The following is a 17148-nucleotide window of genomic DNA, read 5'->3' on the forward strand; positions in this document are numbered from 1 at the left end:
TGTCTTCATTATGCAATAATCTTCATTTAAGAAACCAAAAGTCCTCCCTAAGACACCAGGAAGCTGCAACTACAAGAAAGTGTGTTGCTTTACCAGCTAATCCCTGCATTGAAAACTGGAGACTATTCAGTGCCTGCTTGTACTAAGTTATGTAACTTGTCTAATGCTTTCAAGATGTATTTAAAATAGTATTCAAAATTCAAATATATTCAAGTCACTAAGGAGGTGCAGTCTATATTGGGTCCTGAAAGACTGACAGGATTTTTGAGTTTGGGGTGAGGGGTTAAAGAGGATGGTAGAAAAAGGGGAGGAGAAGTAGAAGAGGCTTAGTACATTCCAAGCAAAGGAAAGAACAAAGGTATGGAGCCAAGAGTGAGATACTCACTGGCACCTACCGACTTCTTTCTTTCACTGACGATTTCACACCTTGAACCCAGCTTTTTCTCTAACCCCTGTCATTGTTCTCAGCAATTTCATCATCCCATTCATTCATAACCCATCCAACCAACTGGCCTCTCAGCTGCTTGACCTCCACATTTCCAATAATCTTTTCCCCTCGTGCCATTTCAGTCACTCCATGATCAAACTGAGTTAGCCTTTACCATCAGCAGAAACTACCAAATCACCAGTTTAAAGAGCTTCTTAATATAATTCCAACTCCTGCTCAATTATCTTCATGAAATAAATTTTCTCCAGTTTACTGATCCTACAATTTTATCTTCATTCATGACCCCTCTCCTGTCTTATTCCTTCCTTATCTGCCACCATCCACCATTATCATTACTTTCTTATCCCTTCCTCATCCCTATCACAGATGCCTGACAAATCCCCAGCGCTACATGAACCCTGACATCAATATCCTGCGGACCACCAGTGCAAGTGAGTGCTGGGGAACATTGTACAATCTGCCATATCAGTCACCACACACTCAAAAAGAGTAGCCACAGACTGGCAACTCTTCCACACTTCTGTAGCTTCTCGTATCTATTTCGTATTCACCCTATTTTCCTTAAACATCTAGCTCCTCCCCTCTACCCTTCTCAGCTGACAGCCTTACCTTACACTTCCCTGCAACAACAGAAGACATCAAACAGGATGGAAACACTCCGGACTCATCATTTTGGGGACCCAATGCAAAACAAAAATGTGGGGCCTCTCATTAAAAAACTACCTAAAATGTCAGGATGGCAACCACAAGACATGAACTGAAGTGTGGGGTCTTTCTAAGCACAGAGTCTGGCTTGCTACCCCTACATCTGTAAATGTACCACAGTGGAAACAGCCCTCTCTCTCTCAAAGGCCAGATCGTCCACTTGTATTCTGGGTCCAATCCCTCCCCAGTCATTTTCAATGTAACAGTATAGGGAAGTTTTTGGGTTTTGTGGGTTTTTTTAAATAAATTTTATTGGGGAATATTGGGGAACAGTGTGTTTCTCCAGGGCCCATCAGCTCCAAGTCATTGTCCTTCAATCTAGTTGGGGAGGACGCAGTTCAGCTCCAAGTCCAGTCACGGTTTTCAATCTTAGTTGCAGGGGGCGCAGCCCAACATCCCATTAGGAATTGAACTGGCAACCTTGTTGTTGAGAGCTCACGCTTTAACCAACTGAGCCATCCGGCCGCCCCTCTGGAAGCTCAGTGGCAGCTCATTGTCTTCAATCTAGTTGTGGAGGGTGCAGCTCACTGGCCCACGTGGGAATCGAACCGGCAACCCTGTTGTTCAGAGCTAGCGCTCTAACCAACTGAGCCATCTGGCCACCCTTTTTTGGGTTTTTCTTTAACACTTTATTGAGACATAATTCATATGCCATAAAAATACACCCATTTAAAGAACAAAATTCAATGGTTTTCAGTATATTCACAGGGTTTTTCAATCATCACCACAGTTAAATTTAGAATATTCTTGCCCCCGCTAAAGAAATCCCATACTCATTAGCAGTCAATCTCCATTCCATTCCCAGAAGCCCTAAGTAACCACTAATCTATCTATGTCTGTCATTATATATTTGCCTATCCTGAACATATAAATGGAATTATATAATAGGCAGTCTTTTGTGACTGGCTTTTTTCACATTGCATAATATTTTCAAGGTTCATCTACGTTGCAGCATGTATCAGTGATTCATTTGTTTTTATTGCCAAATAATATTTTATTGTATGAATCTACCACATTTTATTTATCTATTCATCAGTAGACAGACATTGGAGTTGTTTCCACTTTTGGGCTATTATGAATAAATGCTGCTATGAAAATTCATGTGTAAGTTTTCATTAGAACATATGTTTTGTTTCTCTTGTGTATAAACCTGAGAGTAGAATTGCTTGGTCCTATGGTAACTCCATGTTTAAAATTCTGAAGAATTGCCATATTGTTTTCCAAAATGGTTGCACCAGTTTACATTCCCACCAAGATGTTTGAAGGTTCCAATTTCTCCACATCATCACAATGTTTTGCTATCGGTCTTTTTGATTATAGTCATCCTAGTGGATATGAAATAATATCTCATTGTGGCTTTGATTTGCATTTCCTTAATGACTAATAATACTGAGCATCTTTTCATGTGTTTATTGGCCATTTGTATATCTTCTTTGGAGAAATATAGTGAAGTTCTTATACACCAGCACCTTGGGGATGGTAAAGCTACAGTCATGAAGAGACACCTACCAGGAGCAGAACTTTTGAGAAGGGGCAGAACATACAAGAGTTAAGAAATGACATTTAATGCAAGCTATGACACCTTTACATTATAAAATGCTTTGTGTGTATAGAAGTGTGTGTGTGTGTGTGTGTGTGAGAGAGAGAGAGAGAGAGAGAGAGAGAGAGAGAGAGAGAGAGAGAGAGAGAAAACTGGTAGAGCATGAACTGAGACAGTATGCATAAAAGCAGGAAAGGGAAACAAGGAAGTGAAGAAGCACAGAAAAGAAAACATAGAAAGCATGGAGAAGACTTTTTATAGCTTTAGGCTAAAGAAGTGAAGTTCATCCAACTTCAGCTAGATCTCTAGGTAACAGGGAGCTCCTGTTGACTACAGCGTTACATTCAGCTATCCCTTCTTCCTCTCTTCCATCATTCCTATTAGCCCTCAAAAATGATCTAGTATAGCCCATCTTTAAAACAAAACAAACTTCCTCCAACCCTGCCTCTCCCTCCAGTTACTACTCCTTTTCTCTACTCCCCTTTACAGTCAAGCTCTATACATAATCATTACTTCCTCACTTTCTTCTCCCCCCACCACCTTTATCAAAGAATAACTGACAGATATAATTGTATGTATATTTAAAGTGTGTAAGTGATGATTTGATGTACATTATAATATATTGTGGAATAATTACAAAAATCAAGAAATTAACACATCCATCACCACACATAGCTTTTCATGTATGTACATGGTGAGAAAGCTTACGATCTACTCTCACCAACTTTCAAGTATACAATACTATATTATCACCTATCATCACCTTGCTGTACATTAGATTCTCAGGATTTATTCTTATAACTGAAAAGTTTTTACCTTTTGACCCACATCTCCCATTTTCCCCATCTCCCCAGACCCTGGCAATCATCATTCTATTGTCAACTTCTATGAAATTGGCTTTTTTTTTTTTTTTTTTTTAGGATTCTATATATACCATTTCCCTGAAAATAAGGCCTAGCCAGACCACCTGCTCTAAAGTGTCTTCTGTAGCAAAAATTAATATAAGACCCAGTATTAAATTATATTATGCCCGGTCTTATAGTAAAATATTAATTTCTGCTCCAAGAGACACATTAGAGCTGATGGTCTGGCTAGATCTTATTTTCAGGGAAACACGGTATGTGATACCATATAGTATTTGTATTTCTCTGGTTTACTTCATTTAGCATAATGCTCATACATGTCACAAATTATGAGATTTCCTACTTTTTTGTGGCTTAATAACACTTCATTGTCTATATCTATATATCACATTTTCTTTATCCATTCACCTGTCAGAGAACATTTAGGTTATTTCCATATCTTGGTTATTGTGAATAATGCTGCAATGAACATGGCAGTGCAGATATCTCCTCAAGATACTGATTTAATTTCCTTTGGATATATACCCAGAAGTGGGATTGCTGGATCACATGGCAGTTTTATTTTAGTTGTTTGAGGAATGGCCATATAGTTTTCCATAATGGTTGTACCAGTTTACACTCTCATCAACAGTGTACCAGGGTTCCCTTTTCTCCACATCCTCACCAATATTTGTTATCTCTTTCTTTTTGATAATAGCTATCCTAACAGATATGAGGTAATACCTCATTGTGGTTTTGATTTGCATTTCCGTGATGATTAGTAATGTTGAGCACCTTTTCATGTACCTATTGGCGAGCTGTATGTCTTCTTTTGAAAAATGTCTATTCAAGTACTTTGCTCATTTTTTAATTGGATTATTTGCTTTTTTGCTATTGAGTTGTATAGGTTCTTTATATATTTTGGATATTGACCCCTTATAAGACATGTGATTTGCAAATATTTCCTCCCACTCTTTAGACTGCCTTTTTAATTTATTGATTATTTCTTTTGCTTTATGCAGAAGTTTCTTAGTTTAGTGTAGTCCCACTTGTTTATTTTAGCCTTTGTTACATGTCTCTTTGGTGTCTTATCAAAGAAATCATTGCCCAGATCAACGTCAAGGAGATTTTCCCATGTTTTCTTCTAGGAGATTATGGTTTCAGGTCTTACATTTAAGTCTTTAATCCATTTCAAGTTAATTTTTGTGAGTGGTATAAAATAAGGGTCCAGTTTCATTCTTTTGCAAGTAGGTATCTGATTTTCCTATTACCACTTAATGAAGAAACTATCCTTTCCCCATTTTCTGTTCTTGGCACCCTTAAAATTAGTTGGCCATAAATGTGTGGGTTTATTTCTGGGCTCTCTATTCTGTTCCACTGGTCTATATGTCTGTTTTTATGCCAGACCATACTGTTTTCATTTCTATAGCTTTGTAATATAGATTGAAATCAGAAAGTGTGATACCTCCAGTTTTGTTCTTCTTTCTCAAGATTGCTTTGGCAATTTGGGGTCTTTTGTGGTTCCATACTAATTTTAGGATAGCTTTTCTATTTCTGAGAAAAATTCCACTGGAATTTTCATAGAGGTTGCATTGACTCTGTAGATCACTTTGGGTAGTATGGACATTTTCACAATATTAATTCTTCCCAAGAACATGGGATATCTTTCCATTTATTTATGTCTTCTTCAATTTCTCTCATCAATGTCTGATAGTTTTCAGTGTACAGGTCTTTTACCTCCTTGGTTAAATTGATCTCTAAGTATTTTATTGTTTTTGATGCTACTATAAATGGAAGTTAAAAAAAGAACACGTCAGTTTTCCTTTCTATGAGCCTTTCTCCTGTGAGTCTCCTTTACTACTCACAAAAAACACTCACACTTCTGACACTTCTGATCATCAAATGTATGGGGCGTTTTCCCCACAATAAGCAATTCTCTGCAACACAAGCTGGTGTCCTACAATTCAACTCAATTCTAACACAATCTACAACCTGAAGATAGTCGTGTCAGCTCCCACGGTTAACAGCTCAGTCCCACGAAACTGCTCCCACTCTACTTCAGATGCCAATCATAAATACGAGGTCCCCAGGTTACCCAGCACTTCTGTCTGATTTTGGCTACAAATTGGAGTTTCCCATCGCCCTTTCCTCAGATTCAATTAAAATGCTAGACTGGCTCACAGAACTCAGGGAAACACATTTACCAGTTTATTAAAGGATATGATAAAGAATAAACATGAACATCCAGACAAAGAGATACACAGGGCGAGGGCTGGGAAGGTCCTGAGCACAGAAGCTTCTGTCCCTGTGCAGTTGGGGGGTGTCCGCCTCTGAATGAACCCCCTATTATTGGGATTTTCATAGAGACTTCCTCATATAGGCATGATCAATTATTAACCTCAGTTCCAGCCCCTCTCCCCTCTCTGGAGAAGGGGTGGGGGATGAAAATTCCAAGCTTCTAATTATGGCTTGGTCTTTCTGGTGACCAGACCCCATCCAGTAGCCACCCAGGAGCCCACCCCGGGTGCCTCATTAAAACAAAAGATCCTCTAGTGCTCTTATCGCTTAGGAATTTACAAGGGTTTTAGGAGACCTGTGTTAGGGATGGGGCCAAAGACCAAACAATAAAACAAGAGATGCTCCTAGTGTTCTTATCACTTAGGAAATTACAAGGGTTTAGAAGCTCGGTGCCAGGAACCAGGGGCAGAGCCGAGTATATGTATTATAATTATCATATTAATGTGCCCTCAGACCTCTTCCCTTTCCTATGACATTAAATAGCACCTTTGCCCACCCAAACGCTTAAGACAGAAACCCAGAAATGTTCCTTGATACCTCTCAGTCCTTCATCCCCTGTACTAAACCTATGGGCTCTACCTGCAAAATCATTTTGAATCCATGCACATTTCACTCTCCCTCCTATGTCCTAGTCAAAGCCACCACAATCTCGCATCCAAAACCTTTCCAACTTCCTATTAGTGAATCTTCCTGCTGACACTCTTGCCCTCTTTCAGTTTGCTCCCTTATGTATACAATGACAGTGTGCTGTAGTGAAAACAGTACAGGTTTCAGTTCCAGAAAGACCTGCCAGAAGCTCCTCAAACATATTGGTTAACATCTAAATCTCATTTTCTTCAGCTATAAAAAAGGTAAAAACAAAACAAACATATATTTTTTAAAAACTTACCTGAAAGGAATGCTATAAAGAAAGATATCATTAATGAAAAATGCTTAGAATAATGCTTAGCATTGAGTAACCCCTCAAACAGTAACTCCTGCCATATAAATAAAGTCCCAAGACCTCTAGATTCCAAACCTAATGTAACAAACAAACAAAAAAATCATGTATTCCTCAGTATAAAACACTGCTCTGGCTACATAGCAAATGCTTATTTTTATCTCAAATTAATGATTAATATACATTCAATTATCCAAAAAGAAGTTGGAAAAATTATAAATTTTAATTCTCTTCCATTAAGTTTAGAGTATATATTCACGAAACGATAACGTAATCTAGCTGCTAAACTCCAAAAATGTTTTAAATTATTGACTTACATAGCTGAAAATTAATTCCTATGAAAGCGTTGGTTAAAAGTATGTCCTTCCTTAATAAAATTTATGGTTTATATAGTTATTCATCTTCAATACTTGCCTTTTTCTCTGTTTTTTCAGGGATTGAAGGGTGAGTTTTCTTTGCAAGTACAACTTCACAAGCTGCATGATCTATAAATAAAAACATACTTTAGTATTTTAATTATTTAACCTATCAACTGTAAGTACAGAAAAAACTCAAATTTGAAAAAAAAACACTAACTGAATAACTGTGTCTTGTAATCATTTTAGAAGAAGAACGTAATATATGTTGCACAATCTGACTTGCTACAGATAGCAGAAAGCACTCTTTAAAATATCTTTATCTCAAGAGATCCAGGTTTCACAGGAATGAATAAATTCTATATAAAAGATTTACTTTCCAATTAGTAGAGAAAGTATATGTGATTAAAATTCTTCATTAATTATCCTTCCATTTCCACTCTCCGGTATTTTCAGGCTCTTTCTACTGCAATTTTTCTATCAGCATTTAAAACATGTTCAGGTATCTTTCATTTACCCAAAGTTTTATCTGTACCCTAAACCCCTTCCTGCTACTTACTCTGTCTCCTCTTATCCATGGATAAGTTTCTTCAAAGAGCTGTCCACATATACTGGCGTAACTTCGTTTCCTCCTATGTACTCCCACACCCACACAATCTAGTTTCAGCTCCCACCAACACGAGCAGAAACCTTTCCTATCCTTCCTAAATGGATCTCAGTACAACAGGTGTGAACATCTTCCCTCTCTGGCCCCTATTGTAGTTCCTCTTCAGTCTTGACTCTTCCCTTTTCCTCACTCTCCAAACTCAACTCGAAGCAGTAAGTATTTACTGTTTGCGATGTGCCAATTTTACTCATTATATGTACTTAATATTGCAAATTTGGCTTTTTTTATTCTTAACACCAGTAACTTGATTTAAGACACCAAAATATTTTCTTTCAGATTATTCCAATAGCTTTTCAATTCACCTTCCTCTGCAGTCCATTGTTCACATTGTATACCTAAAATAAATATCTAATATTATCTGCTTAAAACTCCTCAAAAAGGATTTCCACGGCCCTCAAGTTAACTCAAGCTTCTTAACTTGACATGCAAAATCCTGGTTTTTATGATCCCTGTATTGCTTACATATATCCAGCCTCATTGCAGAGGTTAATAGGTTGCTAGATAAAATACAGGATGCCCACTTAAAATTCAGATAAACAATGAATAAGTTTTTAGTATAAGTATTTCCCATGTAATAGTACAAGCATGTGCAATATTTGTGACATAATTATATTAAACAATTATTTGTTGCTTAACTGAATTCAAATTTAAGTGGGGATTCTGTATCTGTATCTGCTAAAACTGGCAATTCTTGAGGCTAATCACTCCTCTCATCTTCATCTCCCATGGCAGAGAGAAGTAGTAGATTTCAGAGTTTGGTAAGAGAAAAAAATGGTACCAAGGTTTGACAAAAGATTATATACAGGAAGTGACAAAGAGGAAAGTGTTGAGGATGATCCCCAAGTTTCAGGTTTGCTAAGCTACGTTTACTAATTGAGATAGACCAGGTTAGGTCTTGGTCGTGACAACTCTCAGTCCTAAATCTCTTGGTAACTTTTGTTATAGCTACTTCTAAATGTTGGAGTGTTCCATTTACTGTATTTTGCTGCGTATAATGTGAACTTTTTAGCCCAAATTTGTGAGGGAAAAATAAGGATGTGCATTACACATGGGTAGTATTAAATCCATATATATAAAAGTGTTTTTAATTCTTTTATTTATGCTTATGAGTTAAAAATGTAACTCTAGAAATCAATAACGATATCTTTATGCAAAATACCCTGAAATACAATAATCGGTTTTGTGGAAACGATGAACTTGCAACAACGAAGAGTTCTTGGCCTTCTATGGTGCGTAAGTAGCGTAAATTTGTTACTGGTACATAAAAATTCTTGTACCTTGTATATGTTTTTGTGTTTTGTAATTATTTGTTACATTAAATTTCTTCTATCACAGTATGTTAAAAATAATGCTAAAATTCCTTTATAATACAAAAAACAAGTACCTAAATGTAAACAAATAAAAATTTGAATTAAAAAATTAAAATGAAATATATTTTTCCTCTGAAAGTTTGGGCCAAAAACATGGGTACATCTTATACACGGCAAAATACAATCCTTTGTTTTGTGTTTTTTTACATTTTTCTGTCCTATTTATTTGCACTTCGTAGGTAATCTCATCTATCTTATGGCTTCAAAACATCTCTACTCTGGCTCTAATATTTATCTACAGCCCCAGTCTTTGCCCCAAACTCCAGACTTCTGTGTGATAAACTTGTTTCATCACATCTTCTCTTGATGCTAATAAGCCTTTCAAAGTTTTAATATTTTGTTGAAATATGCCATATATACAGTAATGAGCACAAATCTTATATGTGTATGTATTCATCCATATAATCACCAGCCAGATCAAGATATAACATATTTCCAACACCCAGAAGTTTCCCTTATGTTCTTTCCCAGTAAGCAACCCCTTTCCTAAGATTACCACTATTCTAACATCTATCACTCAGAAGAGTCTTGCCTGTTCTTCAACTTCACATATGTGGAATCACACAGTGTATACATGTTTGTGTCTGTGTTCTTTCATGCAACATACGTAGTACATCTGCCTTTAAAATATATTCCCAGTAAGACCACTGCTACCACTTCAGTCTCTTACACCATTATCTGACCACTACAATAGTTTAACAAGGTCTCCTTGCTTCCACTCCTGCCTGCTTAGTCTATTTTCCACATAGTTGCCAGAGTGGTAATTCTAAAATATGCGTATATATCTGATCATGCCATCTTTCTGCTCTAAGATGTGCTTTTCAGCACATTTACAATAAAATTCCTACTCCTCACAATGGCATATAAGACTACAAGTATATTATACTGCTTAACTAGCTCTCTGACCACAATTTCTACCATTATTTTTCTTTTTTTTTTTTTAACTCATTTTGCTCCAGTCACAGCAACCTCTTTCCTCTTCTCGAAACATGCCAAGCAAATTCCCACCTCATGGCCTTTTCTCTTATTGTTCCCTTTTCCTGGCATGTACTGTCCCCGGATTTTTCACATGGCCTACTCTCCCACTTCACGTAAGCTCTGCACAAATGTCACCTCCTCAGAGGCCTATCCTGATTACCTCATCTAAAATAGCATTCTTAGTCACATTCTCTGTTCTTACCTTGCTTTATTTTCCTTCATTACTCATATTTCTAACATTATTATATATTTATTTGTTTATTTGTTTGTTATCTTTCTTTCTCCACTATAACATAAGCTCTGTTAGGGCAAGTATTTTGTCATGTTCTCCAGCAACTAGAACAATTTGTGTCATGCTGTAGGTGCTTAATAAATACTTGCTGATTGAATGGAATGAATGAATGGTGATATTAGGTGTCTCTGAAACATCCAAGAGGAGATGTCCAGATGTCTAGCATGCAAGGTTCTTAACCTCAGAGGACAGTATAGACTGAGAGCAAATTTGGAAGCCCTGTCTTTTACAAGACACTTATACATATCGGGTAGACTGAAACGAGATTAAAATCTGGGAACAAGCCTTGAAGAACTCCCACATTTAATGGCTAACATAGCAACAGATAAAATTGCAAAGGAGACTGAGCAGGAGTTGCCTGTCAAGTAATTTCTTGCTTATTAGTTTGTCTCTATTACTAGATTATTGGCTCCTTGAAGGCAGGAATAGAGGCATTTCTCGGTTTTTTAACATTTACTAAAGAGCCTGCCACACAACTGGAATACAGTTGGATTTGTTGAGTTAAGGAATACATAAAAACTACCTCTACGACAAGATGTGATTTATTTAATTTTAAGTCAATCAGTCACATAAAAGCAAGAATACAAAAGCATATAATTCTAGAGTCACTATTCTGCCTTACTACCAAGCTTTATAAATAATACCTTCCACAGACAAAGAAAAACATTTTATTGGGCAAGCTCCGTTACTCTTTGATCTATAAAACAAATCCTTCTAATGCTCACCCTGCAGGGTCGTAGGTACTACTCCTTCCAAGAAAGTATGCTTTTACAAGTTTAGTTTTTATCACTAGATTAATTTCTCTTAGAACAGAAACAATCTTAATCATTTTTATTCTCACAGGTCCTAACATAATGCCTGGCCTTTAGTAAATGCTCATTAAGACTTCTTAAAGTGAAATTACATACACAATTTTTTTTGGTTGATATAAACATTTATAACCATTAAGAGCAAAAGCAGCAATTTTTCAAGTTTGTCCCTAAATAGATGCCATAAAACTTGCATGAAGAAAATAGAAATCTGAGAGAGAGCAGAGGTTAAAAAGCTGATAAATGTTTTGTTAAGTTTAATAACCTAGTGATAGAGCACTTATACTGCAAGGTGCTTTGTTGATCTTTTCATTTTTCAATCATCACATGTAACTCAAACATATCTGTTTACTGATTATTTTCCTCTCCTATGACTAGGACTTATGAGGGCAGGGGATGTGTATCACACCCCACTAGCGTATACCATAATGCCTGGTACAGAGTACATACTCTGTAAATGTTTATTAAATGAATTGATGACGGGTGCTGTGGTGAGTTAAGATTCACTTACTAACCTCATATATCCTCATTTTTTAAGTCAATCAAGCTAAAAAGTACTCAGTTTCCCGGGCTACCAATTTTCTTAATATATACTGTTTTGTGACAAAAGTAAAGAAATACAGAATTATGAAAATGATTAGTTTCACTATTTATTACCTGATTCTGAATTTGAAGTACTCTCTGGTTTTGGAGAAAAATTTTCATCTGCTAATGTCATCACTCTATAATAAGAACAAATAAATGGTACACTTTTATTTATATTTATTTTTAATTTTTATTTTTCAATTACAGTTGACATTCAATATTTTATGTTACTTTCAGGTGTACGGCATAGTGGTTAGACTATTAAATTTATATAATTTATGAAGTGATTCCCCAATTAGTTTAGTACCCACCTGGCAGTATACATAGTTATTACAATATTATTAACTATATTCCCCATACTGTACTTTACATACCCATGACTATTTCGTAACTACAAATTTGTACTTCTTAATCCCTTCATCTTTTTCACCCAGCCCCCAAACTCGCTCCCATCTGGCAGCCATCAGTTTGTTCTCTGTAAATGGTATTCTTTTAATCTTTCAGTAACTTTCTAGATTCCTCAAATACTTAAAATATGGATATTTAGATGTAATCAATTATCCTGTAGAAAAAAATACAACTAGTTAGAAAAAAAAATGCTACCATATCTATATGAACAAATAGTTTAATAAAGGCAATATATCTACATTTATCAGTGTGAGACACTATGTGTAGAGGACAAGGCAAACTGTTCAGAATCAGGGAAACCTGGTTTGAAAGCCCATTTCTGCTATTTACACTTGAGTGGCCTTGGGAAAGTTACTTAACCTGTCTTGAGTCTTGGTTACCTCATTTATGCAAAAGGAATAGCAATCTTGTTTCCCAGGATCTTTATGGTAAGGATCTCAAGTAACATGAGATAATACTTTTTAAAAATAAATATCCTTTTCTCTTTTATGCTTTCACAAATGAGACTGCCCCTAATTCTACACAAATGTGTAGGAGAGAATTAGCTATTACAAGAGGAATGCAAAAGGATCAAAACTCAACTTTTGACCACCAAAATGGAATTTCTGAGTTCCTAGGAAGACGATGGAGTTGAAAACCAAATGTAAGATGCTTTTCTAAATTCCTATTACAGGTTTATTGGAGAGTTGAACTCAGTAATCAAAACAATTTTATCCTTTCACATTTCCCCTTTAAATTCATCCTGTTAAAATAGTATTTTCTTGGGGCCAGCCCGGTGGCTCAGGCGGTTAGAGCTCCATGCTCCTAACTCCGAAAGCTGCCGGTTCGATTCCCATATGGGCCAGTGGGCTCTCAACCACAAGGTTGCCAGTTCAACTCCCGCAAGGGATGGTGGGCTGTGTGCCTAGAAAACGGCAACTGGACCTGGAGCTGAGCTGCGTCCTCCACAGCTAAGACTGAAAGGACAACAACCTGACTTGGAAAAAAGGCCTGGAAGTACACACTGTTCCCCAATAAAGTCCTGTTCCCCTTCCCCAATAAAATCTTTAAAAACAAATAAAATAATATTTTCTTGTCCTTGAAAGAACTTTCAGGTGTATTCCATTGCTTGTGTGGTATTTTCTTGTAATAAATAGTTATTTTTAGGTAATAAAGGGCCAGTGTAAAATCACAACACCAAACTCTTATCATCCATTTTAAATTTCTTCCTTTTCCCAACTTAGGCCTGATTTAGACTCACAACCTGCAGTTCTTTTCCTGTTCCCATGTGGTAACTACTCTTTGGGGTCCTCTAGCATTGGAGTAGGGGAAAGCTATAGTAAGGGACAGGAAGGTCTTTCTTGATCTTGACTGATACTATTATAACATGCCATTTGTGGCATTGGATGTGACAGATAACCAAATGCTGACTCTCTCAAAACTGAAGTATTTTTGAAGGGTTCAGTGATTTGATTTCCCTATACGTGGGGCTCTCTCATTTGCTGCTCTTTAGGATCTCCTCAGCTTTTGCATTTGATGACAGAACTCCCAGCCTCTTGCAATTAAGTTTACTTTGGTTTTTTGCAGAAGTTATATTGGGCATGATCCCTTTCAAGTTGATCCATACCTGTCTCCCTTCTGTGCATTATGCACAAATCTTTGTTATGTCAAACTCTGAAAAATACACCTAGCTAACTGTTTATTCTGTCATCATAAAGCAACAAATAGACCCTCTTGCCTTTAGATTTTTCAGGTGTGCATCAAAAACCAAATTCCAGAGGACATATGTCAAACTTTCCAAATGGTTCTCTTGGAGCTTCCTCTCTTGTGTGGAGGTGAGGGAGAAGTCTCCACCTCTCCTATATATGACACCAATAACACTTATCAAAAAAATAAACATTCTTCGTCATTTCATCCATTCAGTGAATTCTTAACCTTTGCTTAAATAGCTTGGAGATTGGTAATGGGCTAATACTACTAGAAGAATTTGGTTTGACCCGACCTTTTATAAATCTTACAATGATGGTTCTACACAGAATAGGGGGTGGGGGATGTTGCCATTTTAACATTGTTTTCATCTACTGCCCAAACTCTAAGACCGCATAAAATTCACATCCTGCTACATTCCTCAAGTTCCTATTTACATATGGAGATCAAAGCCTTGGTGGACACAACCACAGAGTTTTACTATTAGTCATAGTAAACAGAAATAACTCAGGATGTGACCCAAGATAGATCCCTCCTCCACATCTTCCAGCCTAGAGGATTACTGCAAAAAGAAAGGGGAAAGAGGCTTAGGAAACAAGCAGTCAGAGAACAGGCAGTGATTGCCTGTTTTCTCCCTCAAGCCCAAAATCTGGAGGTGGGGGTAATAGGTGGGAAGATGATATCAGAAGATGCGAAGAGGGAGGATGTCCTCAAAATGGCGGCGTGAGGTGACCATCTATAAAGCTCCCCTAGAATTTACAACTAATTGAACAACAATAACTCCACAAAGGACTCCCTTCACAGCAGACAGGCAAGACGAACAGGCCCACTACTGAATTCACCTAAAGGTGGGAGAATCCCGCGAGCGGGGGAGGAGGGAAGGGAGAAGTGCGGAGATGGAGCCTCTCAGGCGGGCGCAGGACGCAGACCTGGCTCAGGGCTCCGAGCTCGCTGCATCCCGGAACTACCGCAGCTGCAGGAGAGGGAAGAACTCGGACTGCTAGGGCTGTGCTTACGGCCCACAGGACTGAGGGGGCAGCATATAACACGGCTGAACCCAACACTCACGGGAGAGACCTCGGAGAAAAAAGACTGAGGGAAGAAGGCTGAAATCGGTGGTTTAAGCCCTCACTGCTGAGCAGAGAATGGAAGCCTTAGGCACTGAGACTAGCCGCCCCATCTCTACCCTCCCAGAGCTCGCCCCGCCCCCAACTGCCCGGTGCTAGAAGCGGAACAGTAACAGTGTCAGATCAAAAGGACAGGATATTTGCTGTTCTGAGAACTGTGGACCACAGACACAGATTCGCAGCCCAACTAGTTCCGGCAAAGGAGAGGGAGCTGTGGAAGCGGACCGGCTGTGGTGGTGGTCACCGCCATTGCTCTGGGCCACCTCTCACAACTCACCCCGCCCCTAGCCCCGCCTATCTGGGCGGATCCCTGCAGGAGTAAACAGAACTGCTGACACATACGGGCTCTGAATCTGGTGCAGAAAGAGCTTTGGAACTTCAAAAGCTCTCCACACCCCGACAGGGACATGGCGCCCTATGACCCAGGAGAACTGTTAACAGAGGAGAAGCCCATTTCCCAGGCAATCCCCCCATTGTTTGAGAAGCTGGAATAGTGCAAAGAAAACATAGCACTACTGTGTGAGAGAAGAAAAAAAAGGCTGCAGTCGGAGAGAAAATAAAACATTCTACCAACAAGTACTAGAAAACAAAAGAAACACCTCTTCCTATCAACCTGTTGCAGATCATGTAAATGTCTAGGAGGATAAATAATAAATCAGTGATTGCCATGAATAACCAAGGCAACAAGACAGCTCAGAAAGAAAGTGAAAAGTCTCCAGAAAAGGAACTTAAAGATATGGAAATATGTGACATAAATGACAGAGCATTCAAGATTGCAGTTCTGGAAAAACTCAACGAGATACAAGAAAACACAGAAAGGCAATTTAATGAACTCAGAAACACAATCAAAGAACAACATGAGCATTTTACGAAAGAGATGGAAATTTTTAAAAAGAACCAAATAGAATTTCTGGAGATTAAGAACTCAATAGAAGAAATCAAGAAGGAAATAACCACTTTAGGTAGTAGAGTTGACCAGATGGAGGAAAGAATCAGTGACATCGAAGATAGAAACCTAGAAATTACATAGATGGAAGAAGAAAAAGACTTGAGACTTAAAAGAAATGAAACAACTCTACAAGAACTTTCTGACTCCATCAGAAAGAGCAATATAGAATAATGGGCATACCAGAAGGAGAAGAAAGAGAGAAGGGAACAAATAATGTATTCAAACAAATTGTCGAAGACAACTTCCCAAACTTGTGGACAGAACTGGATCCTCGAATCCAAGAAGCACATAGAACACCTAATTACCTCAACCCCAACAGGCCTTCTCCAAGGCACATTGTATTGAAGCTGTCTAAAAATCAACGACAAAGAAAGAATCCTCAAGGCAGCCAGGGAAAAGAAGACGGTAACCTACAAAGGAAAACCCATTAGATTATCATCAGATTTTACAGCAGAAACTCTACAAGCCAGGAGGGAGTGGAACCAAATATTCAAACTATTGAAAGAGAGAAATTATGAGCCAAGAATAATATATCCAGCAAAGATATCCTTTAGATATGAAGGAGGAATAAAGACCTTCTCAGACATACAGAAGCTGAGGGAATTTTCTAATACATGACCTGTACTACAAGAAATACTAAAGGAGGCTATTCGACCATCATCAACAGGAACAATTTGTGCAAACCAAAACATAAAAAGGGGGGGAGTAAAGGCCTGAACTGGAATATAGGAATGGAGAAAGTAAGTGTGCTGAAGAAAATGGAATACTCTAAATATCAAACTTTCTTTTACATAAACTAAGGGTAACCATGCAAAAAAAACTCGGAACTGAAATATATACTGTAATAAAAGAAGAAACAGAGGGAAGCATCATAGAACACCACCACACAGAAATAATAGACAACAACAAAAAGGCAAAGAAACAATGGAGACACAGCCTTACCAAAAAACTAAAGATAGAATGCCAGGAAATCCTCATGTATCAATAATCACCCTAAATGTAAATGGACTGAACTCACCATAAAAAGGCATAGAGTAGCAGATTGGATCAAAAACTAAACCCAACCATATGCTGTCTCCAAGAGACACATCTCAGCTACAAGGACAAGCATAGACTCAAAGTGAAAGGGTAGAAATTGACACTCAAAG

At 37.8% G+C, this 17148-nt stretch overlaps 1 protein-coding gene across 1 annotated transcript in view; it reads right to left on the reverse strand.

Moving 5' to 3' along the window:
* Positions 1–17148, reverse strand: part of MEIKIN (meiotic kinetochore factor) — a gene marked incomplete at both ends in the record, with an annotated part of 76410 nt that overhangs the window by 25357 nt on the left and 33905 nt on the right. The window contains 2 exon segments of the mRNA XM_081036203.1: positions 7188–7258; positions 11903–11967. Of these exon segments, the coding sequence (XP_080892329.1) occupies positions 7188–7258; positions 11903–11967 (136 nt within the window).

This window comes from Rhinolophus hipposideros (assembly GCF_964194185.1).
Source record: "Rhinolophus hipposideros genome assembly, chromosome: 23".
Taxonomy (NCBI): Eukaryota; Metazoa; Chordata; class Mammalia; order Chiroptera; family Rhinolophidae; genus Rhinolophus; species Rhinolophus hipposideros.